Below are 19,819 nucleotides of genomic sequence, written 5' to 3' on the forward strand. Positions count from 1 at the left end.
TATCAGATATGATGATCAAGTTAATATATAGTCGTTAAAAAAAAAGTTAATATATATCCATTCCTGTTAGATATGATGCTACTACAGATATAAATAATTTATATATCTATACATTTTTGTTTTGGCTCTGTATTTATACATTTAAAATTCATATATGCATATGACCTACCTATTATTATTATGTTGTATGATACTGTCAACTAGTCAACTTGCAAAACAAAAGAACGCAAAGGGGTGGGGAATCAATCAATCACAGCTTTTCTGTATTAAATTATTTTTATTTTACATATTAGATCGAATCTTGTCATGGCCTTATCCATTTTGGGTAAAGACCCCAATCTTCTCGTTTTTATATCTTTCCTCAATTTCCCACTTCCCTAATCAAATCTTTAGATTTTAATATTGACCACATTTTCATGAATATTATACTGTATACTTAATGGAGACCATGATTGATCCGACAAATTCAACAGTTCGGTATGTCTCCGTTTTTATTGTTTATTAGTTAATTGAGTTGCTTCTCCTTGGACAGACCTGGTCTCGATCAACTTGAATTTCAAATGTTATTTGCCCTTACAAAAGAAAGAAGATAGAATCATACGTAAAATTGAGTTGCTTCTCCTTGGACAGACCTGGTCTCGATCAACTTGAATTTCAAATGTTATTTGCCCCCACAAAAGAAAGAAGATAGAATCATACGTAAAATGCATATCAATCGACGCGTAAATATGTACTATATGATTCATAAATATTAGTTCATAATTCGGCGTATCTTATATGGAAACTCAATTCACACGCCAAAAGAAGAGAAAAATGATGTCGACTGAAATTAATGAAGAGTGTGGTATGAGTCGTATGACCGTCTGAGTCCATGTGCGTGAAATTAAATATTAGTACGTAGAGACGAATAATATTGAACACTAGTTCTAGTTGTAACGTGCCTGAGAGATGCATTCTTTCTCTCCTCGGCACTTGTCAGTTGTCATGGTAAGTTTCATTTTGCTAAAGGATATTCTATTTCTATTGAAGATATAAACGGAATAAAAATTCAGAACTAAACAGTGGCCGATCTAGAGATGAATGTTATGGAGGGGCATTATCAAAATTGTTTAAAAAACATACCGAGGGCATAAAGAACACTACCAAAATTTTACATGGAATTTTTAAAAAATCATCCGGGGCATCTGCCTCACCCTTTGACCATGTGGCTCCACCACAAGAACTAATGCTAAATATAGACCACTAGAGAAAAATAAAAAGACGGCAAGAAAAACGAAAATGACACTTTCATAATATTTATAACAAATTTTACTTTTCTCTATGTAAAAGTGTCAAAGTGATATTTTTTGCAAAAGAGGGAATATATATTTTTTTTATCTTGCTACAAGTTTTCGTTGATATTCTTATCAAGAGTTATCATCTTTGTAATATATATTTACTAAACCTGAAAAGAATGAAGATGGAAAGCTTGCAACCAGAAATAAAAAACAACTAGTCATAAGGTAAACCGGAAAGGATGAAATATAGTAGATATTATGTTATAAATATTCGATAAATTTACAATATGAGGTAGGAAGATAAAAAAACGAACCAAATGTAAGTTCACAACAAAACTAGCTACTCTAAAATTATCAATCTAAGTAAATAATCCTTAACCTGCTAACAAATTAAATGATTAGTCTGAACGACTGAGTGGGCTTTGCATTTCTTAGTAAACTATGGCGTCCTGTTATTGTCCTATCCGGTTCTTTATATGCTCAGCAGATTATATAAACAACCAACAAAAGAAGAGAAAAGAGGATACGATAGGAACACGATGATAACGCACGTAACTAAAAAGCTGAAACATTTAAAGGAGAAAATGGTGATGAGTGTCATCGTTAAAATGCGTACAAAGATTTGGATTTATGATTGCCCGACCAAAATCTTTATTACATCTCTACTTTTGTCGGCCCACAGTACCTTAGATTCCCAAACCTGACAACGCACATTTCAACATATTCCACAAATTTCGGCTGCTTTTGTGCTTTTTTGCATCTTTTTATAATTTTTTCTTGATTATTACGTAAGAGCATGATTATCCACTGAACCCCTTTTTGGGTTTCTAAAACTTTTTTATTTTTGCTTTATCTGATTTAAAAAAAAAAAATTAAAATCGCACCAATTGCGGGCCGCCACGTGTCGGTGGGACCCGCAAACAGTGCACAAAACCCATCTGAAGCGATCCTCAACTCACGTCTTCTGTCACCGTTTTTAAAATATTGGTGGAGCCCACACACACCTTTTTGCCTAAGAAACCGTTTTACATACTGCAATAATGCTGCTCTAAACCCACCAAAGAAAAAGAACCTGCGAATTATGGGGATGATTATCTTTTTGGTATGATCTGTATGTTGTAATCATTCTAAACCTACGCATAGAATATAATTTGGAGATTATAATTTGTTCCTATTGTATGCCTAAAGGTTTTCTTTGGCTCATCAAACCTGCAAGACAATGAAATAGTATTTTTTTTCTAGTGTGAATAGTTTAGATATATTAAACTCTTAAACTTGTGAAGCAATTATGCAGACGACAATTAGTTCACAAAAACCGTTGCATTTCAGGAAAGCTCAAGTCCATTATTTGATGGAATGGATCCATTACAGATTTTGCAAGAAGTCTATCCTCTTTTCTTAGCAAAAAAAAATTTCTTAGCAAAAAAAGTCTATCCTCTTTTGTATGTGTCTCCACTCTCCAAGAAGTTTCGTAAGAAGAAGTTCTTGTAAGAAGAAAGAAAGAAACGTCAAGCGTCACCCATTAATAAAAATATGTAATAAACATACTTATTATACCGAGGCTGGACTTCGGATAATCTGATCAACACCAACGCCTTCTTAATAAGAGAGGTATCGTCCATTTGAAAGAATGAAAATGTAGAATATACCATGGAGAGTTTGCGTGAGTAGAAGAGAGCAAAATGTAGCCGCAGGACAACTTGCCAGAAATATATTCATCACCAATACCTATACGCATGATGAACGACGTTCCGGCAAGTCATCCTTGGCTGCATTATACTCTACTCCACTTCATGCAACTCTACTCCGATGGGCACGCATGTCCATCATCAGGCTTCGATTTATGAGTGTGTGTGTGTGTTTATGATGAGTTTATGGTGTTGAATGAGAGGAGGTATATATAAGAGAGCGAGACATTACTATACAAGGTCTCGGGTCCAATATTATATACATTTACATATATGGTGATATAATAATTCGACAATCAGCTAAAGATTCCCAAAGCAAGTGGCTCTAGTGCTCAACATAAAGACAATAATGCTATAATGTCAAAAGGCTCGGCCTTTCTCTCGGCCTCTCCACCATCCACTCATATAAAATCTTGTATACACTTCTCAAAATCTTTACAGCAATCGATTCCCTCAGCCTAACTTGTAATAATTGTTATACATCCTTAGTTAATTTGGAGCAGTCATAAGATATAGGAAAGGTGCAAACCTCAACATAAATGCTAGTATTTGATCTATATTACGTGAAATTTTGTTAATAAATTTATTCTGCATACAAATTAATACACATAATTCGATTTTTTTTTTTTTTGTCACACCTGAAACTTTTCATTCATAACTTAGTTTGGTGGGGGTATTAACTCAGCCACACCCACCCCTTGTTCATACAAAGCTAACGCTCTTTTAGCCAGGCCATCTGCCTCACCATTCCTCAAACGGGGAATCCACACAAAGAAAACAACATCAAATTGGTCAGCTAGTATAAGAATATCTTCCACAATACCATGAATCTCCAAGCTTGGGCTCTTTAAGTTGATGGCCTTAATCAGTTGCATCGAGTCAGACTCAAATCGCACCTCTTTGATACCTTGTTGCTGGCAATCTATCATTGCTTCTCTCAACGCCATTCCCTCTGCAACCAGTACCGATGCTGTCCAACTGGTTACTCTCGATCCTCTGGTCCTCTGTTCCGCAGTCACTACCACCCATCCCAGACCTGCTTTCAGATTTGAACTCTGCCAAGCCGCATCTGATCTAACGACCGTGTCAACCTGCAGGAGTGGCTCTTGGCATCGTGGTGAAGTTCTCTTCTCCTCTTGTTCCTGGGCTGCTTCCCATTCCTTCGCTGCGACTATTGCTTGTAAGAGGGTTTCCGCTGGATTCCCAGCAAAGTTTTCAAAGACTAGTTTGTTGCGGCTTTTCCATAAAGACCACATTATCCAAGGAACTATTGGGGACCTGGTAAGTCCCGTTGGGGGTAGACACTTTTGTCCATGCATGTCTGACCAGTCCGCTCTCAAATCTGTCAATCCGCTAACTTCAAAGCTTTCACCAAGAGGAGCTAGTTTCCATACCTCTCTAGCAAAAGGACAGTGAAAGAGAAGATGATTGATAGATTCTGAGCTTTCACAGCGCTTACACCTCGGGTCAACATTGATGTGTCTCGCCACTAGTCTCTCCCCAACAGGTATGATTCCTTTTAGGCTTTTCCAGCTGAACATCTTAACTTTGGGAGCTAGATCCAAGTTCCAAACTGTTTTCCTCCAGTCGAATTCAGGGGCAGCTTCATCCTCAAGGATCTCAACCGTTGCTTCTGCCCTTGCTATATGATATCCGGTTTTTACCGAATAGTCTCCACACTTCCCTCCAAGCCATCTAAGAGCATCAGGAGCTCCTTTCATGCTAGGTTTGATCCGCAATATACGATCTTCTTCAAATGGTAATATGGCCTGAATGATACTTCTATTCCATTCCCCTGTTTCCTCCTGAATGAGCTCACGGACCGTTAACATGGCTGATTCCCTCGGCGCTGGGCCCATGGGTCTTATCGGAGAGTTAATGCACAGCCATGGATCATCCCATAAGCTGATTGATGCCCCATCTCCAACAACCCATCCTAGATTTTTCAGCAGTAAATCCCTTCCCACGATTACACTCTGCCAGCCATGTGATGATGCATTCGGAGGGGCGCAGCTTAGGAAATCGCCTTCCGGACAGTACTTGCTCAGTAACACTCTACCAAGTAAACCCTCCGGATTTTCAAGCAGACGCCAACTTAATTTGGCCAGAAAAGCATCATTGAAAGATTGTATGTCTCTCAATCCAAGCCCGCCATTGTTTTTTGAAAGAGTCATTTTATCCCAGGCTATCCATGCGAGTTTCCTCAAGCCTTTGCGGTCATCCCAATAGAACCGAGTTAGTGCAGATTGAATCTTCTTACAGAGAGAGATCGGGAGTTTGAAGCAAGTCATAGAGTATGATGGTATAGGCGTTAGAACGCTCTGTAACATCACTACCTTTCCGGCTGAAGATAACTGTCTATTTGCCCAACTACACGCTTTTTGCTTGATTCTGTCCACAATGGCCGAGAAGATATCCTTCTTCCGTCTGCCGAAGAGCTCCGGTAGGCCAAGGTATTTACCGGTTCCGCCTTCTTTGCTAATTTGGAGTTCGCCGTGCACTCTCCGTTTTAGTTCACCCGGTGCCTTTCGTGAGAAGGTAATGGAAGACTTCTCTTTATTTATTGTCTGACCAGATGCTGCTTCGTATCTACTCAAAATCGCTCTGAGGGCGCATGCTGCATCTTTATCAGCTCGGAGGAAAAACATCGTATCGTCCGCGAATAGTAAATGAGTGATCCGGGGACTCCCCCTTGCCACTTGAAAGCCCTGGATGAGACCCTCTTCTTGTGCTCTGTTACAAAGACCCGAGAGCACCTCGCTACACAGTATGAATATGTAGGGAGAGAGGGGATCGCCTTGGCGAATCCCTCTGCTCGGTATAACCAAACCTCTAGGAGAACCGTTAATGAGGAAGGAGTATGTAACTGTTGAGATGCACTGCATGATCAAGCCTATCCAGATGTGGCTAAATCCGAGTCTCTCAAGCACATGGGAAATGAAGTCCCATTCCAGTCTATCGTAGGCTTTGCTCATATCTGTCTTCACCGCCATCGATACTCTTTGCTCGGCCTTAGACGTTTTCAGGGTGTGAAGTACTTCATGGGTGATGAGGACATTATCGCTGATCGCTCTTCCCGGGACAAATGCTGATTGATTCTCAGATATAATCTTTCCAAGAAGTGGCTGTAGGCGGTGTTGGAGTATCTTAGAGTACACCTTGTAGTAGACATTGCACAAAGCAATTGGTCTGTACTCCGATATTCGCTGCGGGCTCTTGATCTTGGGAATAAGACAGACATTGGTAGCGTTGATTCCTCTAGGGAGCACTCCTGTCCGAAAAACGTTCTGAATCTCTTCCACTAGGTCCTGTCCGATGTTGTCCCAATGCGTATGATAGAAACTCGCCGAAAAGCCATCGGGGCCTGGCGCTTTCTCTCCCTTAACTGCCAAGATCGCTGTCCTGATTTCGAGAGCCGAGGGGATAGCTATTAGTGTGTCGTTATCCTCTGGTGTAATGATCGGTCTTAGGGCGTAGTGGACCGTCTCCTGTCTAGATCCTGGCTTTGTGGTATAGAGCTTTGTGAAGTAGTCAACCACCGTCTCTGCAATCTCTTCCTCTTTATACACCACCTTCCCGGCGCTATCCTCCAACACCGTGAAAGCATTCGCTCGTCTCCTATTCTTGGTTGTTGCGTGAAAGAACCCTGAATTTCGGTCACCAAGTTTTAGCCAGAGCAAGCGACTCCGCTGCTTCCAAAAGGCCTCCTCCGCCAGGTATGCTCCGTTAAGTTTGGCATTAATTTCTTGGATCAGTACCGTGTCATTTCGAGGGCTGGTCAATGCCTCTTCCAAGTTGCTCTTCAGTTGTTCAATAATCTCTTTGCTATTGCGCTGTTGCAATTTATTCCACTCTGAGATTGCTCTCCTTGTGGTCACTAACTTCTCCATAACGGACGCCTCAGTTGCTCCAGCCCATGAGTCTCGGATGACTTGCTTAGCCTCTTCATTGGAATTTAGTCTTCTATCATATCGGAACACGCCCTTTCTCTTCATTATTGTCGGATCTAGGAAGGACATCAACGGCTTATGATCCGATCCTTCATACTCAAGATATTGGCATCTCGCCGTCGGGTAAGTTTCCGCCCATGAACTATTTGCCACAGCTCGATCGAGTCTGCACCTCACAAGATGGGTTCCTCTCTGTCCTCTCCACGACAAAGGATCCCCCGAGTGATGGAGGTCATAAAGATCGGCTTCCAAGAAAAACGAGCGAAGGTCTGAAAATGAACCTTCCGCTCTGTCAGGTCCTCCCGTCTTCTCTTCGTTATTGAGTATATCGTTGAAGTCTCCAGTTACAAACCAAGGTGCATCTCTTGCTTCATCTATTCCGATCAGAGACTCCCATAGTTGGTTTCGTTTTGGTCTGTCCGTACTGGCATAAACAAAACTCGCATAGAAAATTTTTCCTTCATGCTCATTCTTTGTGTCTATTACATCAGCATTTGAATACACAACCGAGAGTTTCAATTCTGAGTTCCAAAATAAAGCCAGACCTCCTGCTCCGTGACCTGTCGGAGCGACTAGATGGTGTTCATCATATCTGAGTTGGTCACACTTTTGCAGAACCACTGCATCGGGATTTTTGGTCTCACAAAGGAAAAGGATATCAGGCCGAAACTTTTTTGCTATTTCCTTGAGACGACGAACTGTCCGGGGATTCCCTAACCCTTGACAGTTCCAACTCCCTATAGCTAAGGAGCGGGTGCGGATGGGATTCGAAAATCCGCCTTCTTCCTGGTTGGCTTTGGAATCATTCTACTAAGAGGGACATTATCCGAAGAGTGGGAATTTCCTCCTGAGGCCATTGGCCTTGATGCTTCTCCCTTTCTCATTGTTGTGGATATTTTTTCCATTCGAGGTTCCGCTGTACTTAGCTTTTTCCTGCAACCCGGTGGATTTTCTGGTTTCCTCTTTTTTGTGCTCGTACTCCTTATCGGTTTTGGACTAGCTGCGACCTTCCTCTTTCCCGGTGGTCTCCCTGGCTTTCTCTTAACCATCACTCCGTCCCCTACGCCTGGTGCAGTATTGTCCGAGCTCTCTATTATCCCTAGTCTTAAGGACACTGGCACTCTTGGTTGACTTGTTGGAGATGTTCGTTCTCCCAAGCGGGAGGTAGCGGGGATTCTTTCTCGAGAGCTATCCTTCTGTGCTAAGATGTTCTGCACTGACCCATCCCTTTCCCCTTGGATAATGGGTCCTAATCTTTTGGAAGCTGAGAGTCTCTCTGTGATACCTTTTGGGTCAGTACCCATTTCCTCATCGATTAGCACCAGGGAGGATTGTGCCAATTGTACTGCCGCATCTTCCATTTGACCTCTTTCCTCCGCTTGTCGAACCCGTTCTTGACGAGCTTCTCGTTCAGTTGGATCAGCACACTTAGTGTATTGGAGCATGACATCTCTCACTTCTACTCTGGCCTCATGTAATGTAACAGGTGGGATTGTTTCATAGGCTTCTCCGTCTAGGGGAGTCCCCCTTTTCTCCCTTCCAAGGTCATTCTTAGATATGCTGGATCCAGAATCCCTCACTTCAGGTAATTTCCTTTGCACTTCTCGGTAGTAACTTCTTACTGGGGGGGTTGCGAGGTCCCTCTGATATGGGTGGTGATGTTCCCGAGAGGTGCGATTCGATCTTGCATTCTCAAATTTCGATCTCTCGCTGGAGCTGTAGGTTCGGCGATCCATACCTCTTTCCTGCCAAGTTCTGGTCTGAGATTTGTAACCTCTAAGATTCTGTCTTTGTTTACCCTCCTGGTAGCATCTTCTTTGTTGTTCCGGTACACTATTTACCGCCGAGAAATGGAAGGCCGCCTGACCCCTTGTTTCCAAATCTCTTTCCTTTTTATTGTAAGGTGCTGAGCCTAAGGAAGCTCCTCTAATGGATCCCGATTCCTGAGCTGAGTTCTGGGACAGTCTGCCTTCCACTTCACGAGTCCCTTTCAACGCCTTTGCTTCCGCTCTTGCCACTAGGCATTCCTTCAACTCATGGTCTAAACGCAAGCACTTGGTACAATGCTTGTCCAAACGTTCATATACCAGCGAAGTAGTGACCTCATCCCCATTAGGGAATTCAACCACTGAAGTTGTGATCAGAGGTAGTAGGCCATTAACATGTACCCTCATTCTAGCTGATAGCCTGGTGATTTCCGCTTTCTCATACAATCCTATATCCCTTCCAATACATTCAATCGTCTCCTCCGTCCACAGATGAACGGGCAAGCCTTGGACTTTAATCCAAAATGGAATTAGCGATGGAAAGGTGGGGGACACTGTCGGTTCCCATCTCTGTAGAATGACCAGCCATCTAGCATAATGATACGGTCTCTGCTCCAGCACGGACAGAAGGTCAGATTCCAACTCAAATTGAAATTGGAACAATCCGTTTCCCAGATCCGCTCCCACTGGTTTAAACTCCGTTTTCCAGTGTTCCGTAAAGAAGGGTATTAGAGACCACACCTTTTGAGTTGATTTGTTTGTGACTCGCCCTATTAGGGTCAAGGAGTGTTTGCGTAGAAGTTCTGTGTTATCAGGTTGAGGGACTTTTACACGCGCTGTACGGGGCGGTTGAAGGTCCCCCAACTCCGCTCCCTTTCCCTTTTCAGCTGCCGAAAGTCTTCGGTGCTCCATGTCTTTCTTTCTCGTAAGGGAATCCCCTGAGGATAGTCGTATCTGTTGGTTTGAAATTTGTTGTGTGCTTTACTTCAGGTAATGACTTCGGTAAGCAGCTATGTTCTCACTACCACCTGTGTGCAAATCGAAGATTTCTTTTATCAGATACCAGGAATCCCCAGTATACTGAAGTGGCGATGTTGCTGGCGGTTTCAAAGATCTTGTTTCCCCTGTTCCCAGCTCAGATTGAGCTTAAAACCAGAAAGGACTTCATCGTGGAGAGGAATGCTCGTTCCGGAGTGAAACTGTGGAGGATCTGCGGTCCCTCCGACCATGGTCGGGGGAAGAACCCGGTGAATATTCCGGCAAGGAGACTCACGGACCAGGGGATAATCCCAATCAGGATAGAAATTTAAAAAAGCGGGATGTTAACTGCTGGTTAAAAGGCCGTTTCTAGTTTGCTTTCTATAATCCCGCGGTTAGCCGGTGACTTTGGTACTCGTGCCTGAGAGCAAAAAGGTTGTATAAGTATCAATTTTTGTTTCTTACACATAATTCGATATAAATAATGTTATGTTGGCGAAAGGAACAGCATGGAAGAGGAGAGGGAATATAAGCTGGTGCGCGCATTGGTCCCATTACTTTGAATAACTTCTATAGAAAAATACTGAAGTCAAACATTACTTGCATTAATAGTGGTGATTGGCCTCCATGCTAAATAAGAATCAAGAACACCTAAAAGGAGAATACATAAAGAAACATGACAGATATTGAGAACTATTGTTGTATTTGGTAGATTTATGCAAACCGTAAAATATTTTTATAAGATATCCATGTCAATAAATCTGCACATTTTAATGTGCATATAAGGTGAATTGTCTGCTATTCTTTTTAGATAAAAGTATATATTGTCTATGTTATATATTTTAACGTTCGTAATTTATCCATAATAAAAATGTTCTCTTTAACTCAAAAATGGAAAACACAAATCTCAGACAGTGTTTATGGTAGAAAACTAAAGAAGGACTTGACTTCAAATACTCTTTTATATGACCTCTCCTTATTGCTCAAAGAATATAGCATAAATCAACTGGTGTTTTCGTTTTTTAGTTTTTTTTTTTGGAGAAAAGGTATTCAACTGGTGTTTTAGTTTTAGAGGGTTCGATTACTGAACAATACAGTAGAAATAGATTCTTTTAACAAACTTTTACTTTTACCAAAAAAAGTTTTAATTTACCAAAAAAAGTTTCTTTACTTATTTTAAATACATAACCAGGAACGCTAAGGTATAGGCATCAAACAACTTGTATATTTTAGAACATTTTTTTTAAAGAACTTGCATATTTACATACATGCATGTAGACAGGACCGCTTACTAGGAATGGCGGCCGCCAACAGGGCACCACCCTTATCTCCTTGCATAATGCAAATATGTTGGTCTTGCATAATGCAAATATGTTGGTCGGGACATGTAAATATCTAATCTATAAAGCTAAAATTATTTTTTGAAACGATTTTTTCATATCGTTTGTTATACGGAAGTGATTTTAACACGATTACCAAAAAAATATACACAAGACTTGTATCTGCGAATTGTAACTAATTTGACTAAGATATCATATGAGAATTCTTAACTGAAACTTTTAAGCGGTACGTGTTGGTTGCACCTTGCATGGAACGGTGGTTGACATGTTAGCCAGTACATAGTTGCAAAAACTGAATTGTCAAACTTTTTCATAACTGTAGTTACTTTTATCGACCTGACTAACAATATTTTCCTAGGATTAAATATACAAGCTAGTACTTTCAATGCTAAGAATTGCAAAAGAAAGAAAACAATATATAACATTTCAGTGACTATATACTTTATAATCTCTAACCATATATACAAGTACAACATGCAAACAGCGAAATGAATCAATGATATAGTAGCAGAGCCGGCCCTTGGGCCAAGCGGATGAAGCCCATGCTTCCGGCCGCCTCTAATTATATATAAAATCGGCCACAAAATTCATAAAAGTATTTGTAGCCTAGTGGTTCATTTGTCTGATATTAGATCTCTCTGGCCCAACCAAGGTTCAAATGTTTACCACATTTGAGGGCGGCCAATTTTTTTTTTACTTTGCTTCTAGTCTCATCAATATCAAAAGACCGGCTCTGTATAGTCGCATGTGCTAGAATTTCAAATTCATGTGGGCATGTCATTTATGTGATGTTGGTTAGTAAACGCACTTCGGTGATTGGTATGGAATAAGTGAACGTAGCCATATAACCACGCGGCATTACGTGGCCCATTTATGCCCAAATAAAACATGGGCTTATAAGCCCATTTATAATAATTAAAAGAATCAGATCTAAAAAGAGACAAGTGGGTCCCACAGGAATCTACGGTTTAGATTCATCGCTTCGCGGGTTTCGTTTCGTCTTTCAAAACAAGAAGAAGAATCGCATGACGCGTTTTTGTAGATCTTTTGTCTTCATCTCTCTCTAATAGACGAATTGGCTTACGTTCTTCTCTCACCTACCCCACAAAGCAGCTCCGTTGCCTTTTCCCAATTAGACAATTCAACCTTCTTTATTATATATATAAATGCGGAATTCACGATTTCGTGGAAGCAATTCTGGTTCTTTCCAGGTTCACGATCTGGGTTCTCTGTTTTGTTATCCAATTTTTATTATCAGAATTGATAAAGTTGTTATCTTTTGTGATTTGATTCATGTAGAGTAACCGTTGGTGGTGGTGGTGGTCAGTGGCGTTGGATCGTGTCTTGTCGTTTTTGGTTAGAGTCTTGGCGAGTGTACAGAGAGTGTGGAGTAGGTTTGTATCGATGGGGTTGGGAAGTTTGTACAGAAGGAGGGTGAAAGTCTTCTCTGTAGCTATCCTCATTTACCTCGATTACAAGGTAAAGCTTTTGTTCTGTTTTTTGTGTAATAATGTTCCAAGAAATAAACATTTTGTATAAAGTTTAGCTAGTAGGCAAATTATTCGGGGCTAAAATATTTGTATATTGTTATATATTTAAGATATTTTTAGTTTTTTTTTTCTGTGTAATTATAAAATTATTTTGATAAATTATAAAAATTAAATATACAAAAATGGAAATAGATAAATTTAATGGTTTTGCACTGACGTTAGTGCTTAATTAAACAGATTTAAACTAATTTAGATTTGATTTAGAGCAATTTTAAACGATTTAGAACAGTTTAAACTGATTTGAATAGCATAAATCAAATTTTAAGAAAATTGTAGACCCATTTTTAGAACATTTGTGTGTTTTAGTGTTATTGAAAGGTTACATTTTTTTTTTGTGTTGTGTGGTGAGTGAACAGATTTAAACTAATCTAGATTGATTTAGAGCAATTTTAAATGATTTAGATAAACCGATTTGAATATAACAAATCGAATTTTAAGAAAATTGTTTAGGTTATAACCGATTTGTTGTTTTAGTGTATTGAAAGCTAACATTTTCTTTTGTGTTATGTGGTTGAGTGAAGAGTGTGCAGCAGAGAGAGAAGTGGATTAAGAAGTCAAAGGTTCCAGCTTTATGGGAGAAAGCTCATGAACGTAACGCCAAGCGTGTGTTGAATTTGATTGTGGAGTTGGAAGGGCTTTGGGTGAAGCTAGGACAGTATCTATCCACTCGTGCTGATGTTCTTCCTCAGGCTTATATATCTCTTCTCACTCAGTTGCAAGACTCTCTCCCTCCTCGCCCTTTGCAGGAGGTTCGTCGAACCATTGAAAGAGAACTTGGGGATTCCATGGAAGTTCTGTTCACCGATTTTGCTAACGAGCCTTTAGCAACTGCTTCGGTAAAAAGCCATATGCTTATACAAACCACTGTTTGGATAATAGTCACATGCTTTTTTGGTTTGATAGTGAGATTCTCTGTTTTGTAGATAGCACAGGTTCATCGTGCTACTCTAGCTAATGGCCAGGATGTGGTTGTTAAAGTTCAGCATAATGGCATTAGAGCTATTATCTTAGAGGTCTGATCTTTACTTTCTTTTTGAAAGCCTTTGTGAGCTTCTCTCAACTCCTCTTTTCTTAAGCAGGACTTGAAGAATGCAAAGGCCATTGTTGATTGGATTGCGTGGGCGGAACCGCAGTATGATTTTAACCCCATGATAGATGAATGGTGCAAGGAAGCTCCAAGGGAGCTAGACTTCAATATTGAAGCTGGTATGATTCAGTTTCATCCTATGAGAAAACAGTACTTTGCATACTTAAAGCTTGTGATTGCCTTTCTCAACATGTAGAGAATACTAGAACTGTATCCAAGAATCTTGGGTGCAAGAAGACTAATGGTGAAGGTAGAAGTGACAACCGGGTTGATGTCTTAATTCCAGATATAATCCAGGTTCTTACAAGTTGATAACTCTAGAAGCTGTTCATTCCCTTTTCTTACACCTCCTTTGCTTCTCTTAATGACAGTCGTCTGAGAGTGTACTCATTCTTGAGTATATGGATGGGATTCGCTTGAATGATGTGGAGTCTCTAGATGCTTTTGGTATAGATAAGCAAAAGATCGTAGAAGAGATCACTCGTGCATATGCTCACCAGATATATGTTGATGGTTTTTTCAACGGCGACCCTCATCCAGGTATGGTTCTCAGCCAATTATTTTAAACCACCAGGCTTGCTTAGACATATATGTAATAGACTTATAATACCCCTGCTCTGTTTTGCAGGAAATTTTCTTGTTAGTAGGGAGCCACCACATCGCCCTATTTTACTTGATTTTGGGCTTACAAAGAAACTCTCACACCCCTTGAAACAAGCACTAGCCAAAATGTTTCTAGCATCTGCAGAGGTTTGTAGAAGTTTACGCTCTGGTGGTCATTTGAATATTACCCTCTCGTTCCAAAACAAAAAAATTGTTTCACAAAGATAGAATTTTTGTGTTTTCTATAAACTTTCTATTATTTAATAATAGTAAATTGTAATTTTTAGGAAAATTAATTGAGTTTATCGAATTAATATTGGTTTAAGTTTACTGAAAATTGATATTCACAGAAAATGATGCATCTATGATACAAAATTAATTTGTTTTCTTAATATGTGTAAGCATTTCATGGATATTATCTTTGTGGAACCAAGGGAGTATATGTTTGTAGAATTGTAAGTCATAGTTTGGATTTTTTAACTGGTTAATGTAACAGGGAGACCAAGTGGCGCTCTTGTCTGCCTTTGCAGAAATGGGACTGAAGCTGCGGCTCGATCTTCCAGATCAGGCAATGAGTGTGGCAGGTCTCTTCTTCCGATCTTCAACTCCATCTAATGAAGCTCTGGTTAGTAAACTTTTACTTCTTTCTTTCATAGCCTTTCTTTAGTGGATCCGCTCTTAACAGATATCTCTCTCTTTACAGAAAACGCTGAAAACCTTGAACGATCAAAGAATGAAAAATATCAAAGTTATACAGGAAAAGATGCAGCTCACCCCTAAAGAAGTTAAACGCTTCAATCCGGTAAAAGCATAAACTTTCTTTCAAGTATATATATACCTTCTTAGTGAGTGACCATCTTTATAATCTTAATGAAAATATTTGATGCAGGTAGATGCATTCCCTGGTGATATTGTTATTTTTGCAAGGGTCATTAATCTACTCAGAGGTAATGATAATGTGTGAATTTTGCCTCATTACATCAAATTTACTTGTTTATTTTATTGACTATTTTAGGACTTTCATCCACTATGAATGTTCGGATTGTTTATCTGGACATCATGAGACCATTTGCTGAATCTGTTCTGTTGGGGTAATCCCCCTTGGACCTCTCAAGCTCATTTTATCATCTACTTCGTATGACCATAATGTGATCTTTGCAGGAGTATTAGTCGAGGACCAACCGTAGATGCCTCTTGGATACATGACTCGCCGGTCCATTCTGATGTAGAGTTCAAACTGAGGAAGCTGCTTGTTGAGCTTGGGAGTATTCAGAAAATACTTGGGATTCAGGTGGGGAAACACACTTTAAGCGTTGGGCTTTGCAGACAGGTTTGGTTATTGTTTTTTACATGTGTCTTAACTCGGTTATAATTATGTAGGTGTGTGCATATAAAGATGGGAAAGTGATTATTGACACTGCTGCTGGAGTGCTTGGAAGATATGACCCTCGTCCGGTTCAGCCCGATAGTTTGTTTCCTGTTTTCTCTGTGACCAAGGGTATCACTGCCGGAATGATGCATTGGCTTGTCGACAAAAGGTGAGTAGCAACATTGAGATTCCGAATCAGTTCCAGATCTTACATATTGGTCTCACCTAGGTCTGCGGTTAGGTTCGGTTTTCGATTAATTTCGGTTTTTAATATTTCTGAAATAACCGATTTTTTTTTTGTTTCAGTTAGAATTCAGTATAATTTTCTAAAAGAAAGTCCGATATTTTTGGTTAAATTCGGTTATTTTTGGGATTTTTTTTGTTGAAAATCGGAAACCGAACCAGAAAGTAACCGAATCACTTTTCAAAACTCTACTGAATTAAACCAAACTCAAAACCGTAACCAAACCAAGGCCTAGTCTCATCATTCATTCCATGATTACAGAACTGCTTAGTCATGTTTTAGTAATGTTTAGTTTTTATTGATATAGAAAACTCCAGCTAGACCAGACTGTAGGAGATATATGGCCAGGCTTCGCATCAAATGGAAAAGATGTCATAAAGGTATAAAGAGCTACACTGTCATGTGATCAATTTGCAATCTATCGTGTGATATTGCTTTTCATTTGACTTCCTCGGTTTTGTGTATCAGGTCCATCATGTGCTGAACCATACATCAGGGCTGCACAGTGCCTTTGACCCTGTAGGAGAAAACCCTCTGCTTATATGCGACTGGGATGAATGTTTGAAACGGATTGCTAATTCATCACCTGAAACAGAGCCTGGCAGTCAGCAGTTTTATCACTATCTCACGTTTGGATGGCTATGTGGTGGTATCCTCGAGGTAAACTAACCATATCCTTTATTGTTAATTTGTGTATTCAAGTGTTGAACTCGTGCAACCTCCAAGTTGATGCCAATCTTGTTTTCATCAATCTTGAACAGTATGCTTCTGGAAAGAAGTTCCAGGAGATTCTTGAAGAATCTATTGTAAAACCTCTAAAGATTGATGGAGAACTGTACATTGGTATCCCCCCAGGTAAATAACTACGCTTGTGGGTTTGGGTAGTTTGGTTTTCGGTTAGTTCGGTTCAACATAAATCTTATCGAATTAACTTCAAATAAAGTTTGGTTCGGTATTTGGTTAGTTCTGTTTTTTGAAAATCCTATCAAAGGTTTTGATTTCAGTTATATTTTGTTAAAATTTCGGATAAGCTCGGTTAGTTCGGTTTAAAATTTGGTTAGTTCAATTCGAGTTTTTGACCTGGTTATAATTTTTTTAAAAGAAAACCGAAGTAACTGTTTGCCGAACCGAACTGGAAACCAAACTTTTTAACAGAACTTACCCAATTGAACCGAACTAACAGAAAATTTCGGTTTGGTTTGCCGGGTTCGGTTCGATTCAAAATCCCAGCCCTATATAAACAAACGTTTGTAAAATAGGCTACCAGATTTGTTAGGAATTATCTAGCGTCTTAACTTTTTATCTACAGGTGTTGAATCTCGGCTTGCCACATTGACGCTGGACACGGACGAACTAAGCAAGCTTCCATCCATTGCTAGTCAGCCTGAGCTTCCTTCTACATTTCAGCCTGAGAAGATCTTACAAATGGCAACCAGCTTACCAGTCTTATTCAACACATTGAATGTGCGCAGAGCCATAATCCCTGCAGCTAATGGACACTGCTCGGCTCGTGCGCTTGCTAGGTACTACGCATCCTTAGCAGACGGCGGTCTAGTGCCACCGCCACATTCCTCATTATCCCAGCCGCCACTTGGCAGCCATGCCCATGTTCCCAAATTCTCATCGGTGAATGACACAAAGAAAAAGAGAAAGGGTAAGGAGATGATGGCGTCTACACAAAAGCTTAAACCAAAAGGTCATAAAGAGAAGAGGCTCTATGATGAGGAGCAGTTTATGAGTACAGAAAGTTTAGCCAGTCTTGTTAGTGATACTAGCAATGATCATCAAGATGATGATGTTCGGAATATATTTAGCAATCCGAGGATCCATGATGCTTTTATGGGTGCTGGAGATTACAGTGGGTTAGTACTGCCTGATGGGAAGTTTGGACTTGGATTTAAGCGTGTGACTTCACAAGATGGGTCTCTTGTTGGTTTTGGACATTCAGGGATGGGAGGATCAACAGGCTTCTGCGACATCGAAAACAGATTTTCCATTGCAATAACAGTTAACAAGATGTCTCTAGGAGGTGTAACTGCTAGTATTATCAGGCTGGTTTGCTCAGAGTTGAATATCCCCTTGCCAAAGGACTTCTCCATTGCAAATGGTATGGGTCTAGAGTTGGAGATGGGTACTCCTCTAATCAACTAAGGTTACTTTCTCTATGTAAGTTTTGCCTGCTCATGTGCTACAACATACGTAGCGGTTCTTCGAATCGCCTCAAATAGCTAATAGACAATGCTGAAAAGTATAGTGTAACGATTTTTGTTTGTTTGTATGTATGCTCAAGGATCTTGTTCGAGCAATTCCTTATAGTTTTATAATCTTATGCATCTATACCATAAATTGTGTTGGGATTGTGAAATCCCGTGTCCAACTCTATCTTATCTTATTAGTACGATATTGTCCACTTTGGGCCTTAGGCAAGCCCGCATGGTTTTACTTTTGGTTTCCATCCCAAAAGGCCTCGTACTATTAGAGTTGGACATCTCTTTTATATATTAGTCTCTTCTTGTCTAATTCTCCAATGTGGGACTTAGTTTGTTATCTCACATTTTCCCCCTCAAACTAAGGATCACATTCATCTCGTGTCCCACAACTGACTTCCAGAATCTTCTGACTTGATTTCTGCCACACACATCTCATTCCTAACTCATAGGATACCCATTCATCACTCATTCATCATTCAAAGGGTATTTCGGTCTTTCTTGCAGATTTCTCGTCAACCTCGCTCTGATACCAATTGTTGGGATTGTGAAATCCCGTGTCCAACTCTATCTTATCTTATTAGTACGATATTGTCCACTTTGGGCCTTAGGCAAGCCCGCATGGTTTTACTTTTGGTTTCCATCCCAAAAGGCCTCGTACTATTAGAGTTGGACATCTCTTTTATATATTAGTCTCTTCTTGTCTAATTCTCCAATGTGGGACTTAGTTTGTTATCTCACATTTTCCCCCTCAAACTAAGGATCACATTCATCTCGTGTCCCACAACTGACTTCCAGAATCTTCTGACTTGATTTCTGCCACACACATCTCATTCCTAACTCATAGGATACCCATTCATCACTCATTCATCATTCAAAGGGTATTTCGGTCTTTCTTGCAGATTTCTCGTCAACCTGGCTCTGATACCAATTGTTGGGATTGTGAAATCCCGTGTCCAACTCTATCTTATCTTATTAGTACGATATTGTCCACTTTGGGCCTTAGGCAAGCCCGCATGGTTTTACATACCACTTTGAGAGTAATAAAGTATATGTTACACACAAACCTGATTTTTTTTATTGTTTTTATTGTTTTCATTTTTTCAAAGCTGATGTAAGTAGAGATTCTATCAATTTATAATGTTGGAATTTTAGTATTTTATTTAGTACAAAAAACCCAATTTTACATTGAGAAATTACCTGCACTATCACATTTCTAGTAGCACATTTCATGTTTACCTTAATTACATTTACTTTCATTTAAATAAAATATAAAAACACTTATAACTCTAGAATTAACTAACTTAGATTTATGGTTTAGAGTTAACGAGTGGAGTTTTGAAGGTAGTGTTTAGGATTTTAACAAAAAAACCTAAAATATTCTTTTAAAAATAATTTCAAAAAGAATTATCAAATTTCAAAAAAAATTTGCAAAATAAAAAATTCTAAAACAAATTCTAAAAAGTTCAAATTTGAAAATATATAATTCAAAAATTATTAAAAATTATCTTTTTATTATTATTTATTTAAATAATTTATTTATAGTTATATCCTACTATATAAAATAAGCTAAATCATTGCTTCCTAAGCCTATCCACATGTGCACAAATATTCAGGACCAATCAATATGACAGGTCATCACGAAGTGGGCTTGCCATTAAAAAAAAAATTCAACAACTCGCAGCCCATTAGACCCATCTCCTAGCCCACTCCTGAGCCACTCTCTCATAAGCATAATCCCGTGTTCTAAACATTCCGTG

General features: G+C 39.5%; 1 protein-coding gene across 1 annotated transcript; it reads left to right on the forward strand.

Moving 5' to 3' along the window:
- The first annotated feature begins 12,165 nt into the window (after window positions 1-12,165).
- LOC103854785 lies at window positions 12,166-18,199 on the forward strand. Its single transcript, XM_009131751.3, has 18 exons — window positions 12,166-12,210; window positions 12,299-12,478; window positions 13,071-13,385; window positions 13,473-13,562; window positions 13,629-13,755; window positions 13,833-13,933; window positions 14,008-14,176; window positions 14,265-14,386; window positions 14,736-14,864; window positions 14,943-15,041; window positions 15,129-15,186; window positions 15,255-15,330; window positions 15,401-15,530; window positions 15,620-15,777; window positions 16,160-16,232; window positions 16,321-16,512; window positions 16,614-16,707; window positions 17,162-18,199. The coding sequence occupies exons 1-18, from the start codon at window positions 12,166-12,168 to the stop codon at window positions 18,001-18,003; spliced, it is 3,000 nt and encodes a 999-aa protein (XP_009129999.1). The 3' UTR covers window positions 18,004-18,199.
- The last annotated feature ends 1,620 nt before the right edge of the window (window positions 18,200-19,819 follow it).

The sequence above is a fragment of the Brassica rapa genome, chromosome A02 (assembly GCF_000309985.2).
Source record: "Brassica rapa cultivar Chiifu-401-42 chromosome A02, CAAS_Brap_v3.01, whole genome shotgun sequence".
In the NCBI taxonomy this organism is placed as follows: domain Eukaryota; kingdom Viridiplantae; phylum Streptophyta; class Magnoliopsida; order Brassicales; family Brassicaceae; genus Brassica; species Brassica rapa.

Bases quoted from the DNA above. Each gene is read 5' to 3' on its own strand.
- LOC103854785 (XM_009131751.3), top strand. From the start codon at position 12,166: ATGCGGAATTCACGATTTCGTGGAAGCAATTCTGGTTCTTTCCAG. The intron at 12,479-13,070 runs GTAAAGCTTTTG...GGTTGAGTGAAG, and splicing joins TCATTTACCTCGATTACAAG to AGTGTGCAGCAGAGAGAGAA. The intron at 13,934-14,007 runs GTTCTTACAAGT...TCTTAATGACAG, and splicing joins TAATTCCAGATATAATCCAG to TCGTCTGAGAGTGTACTCAT.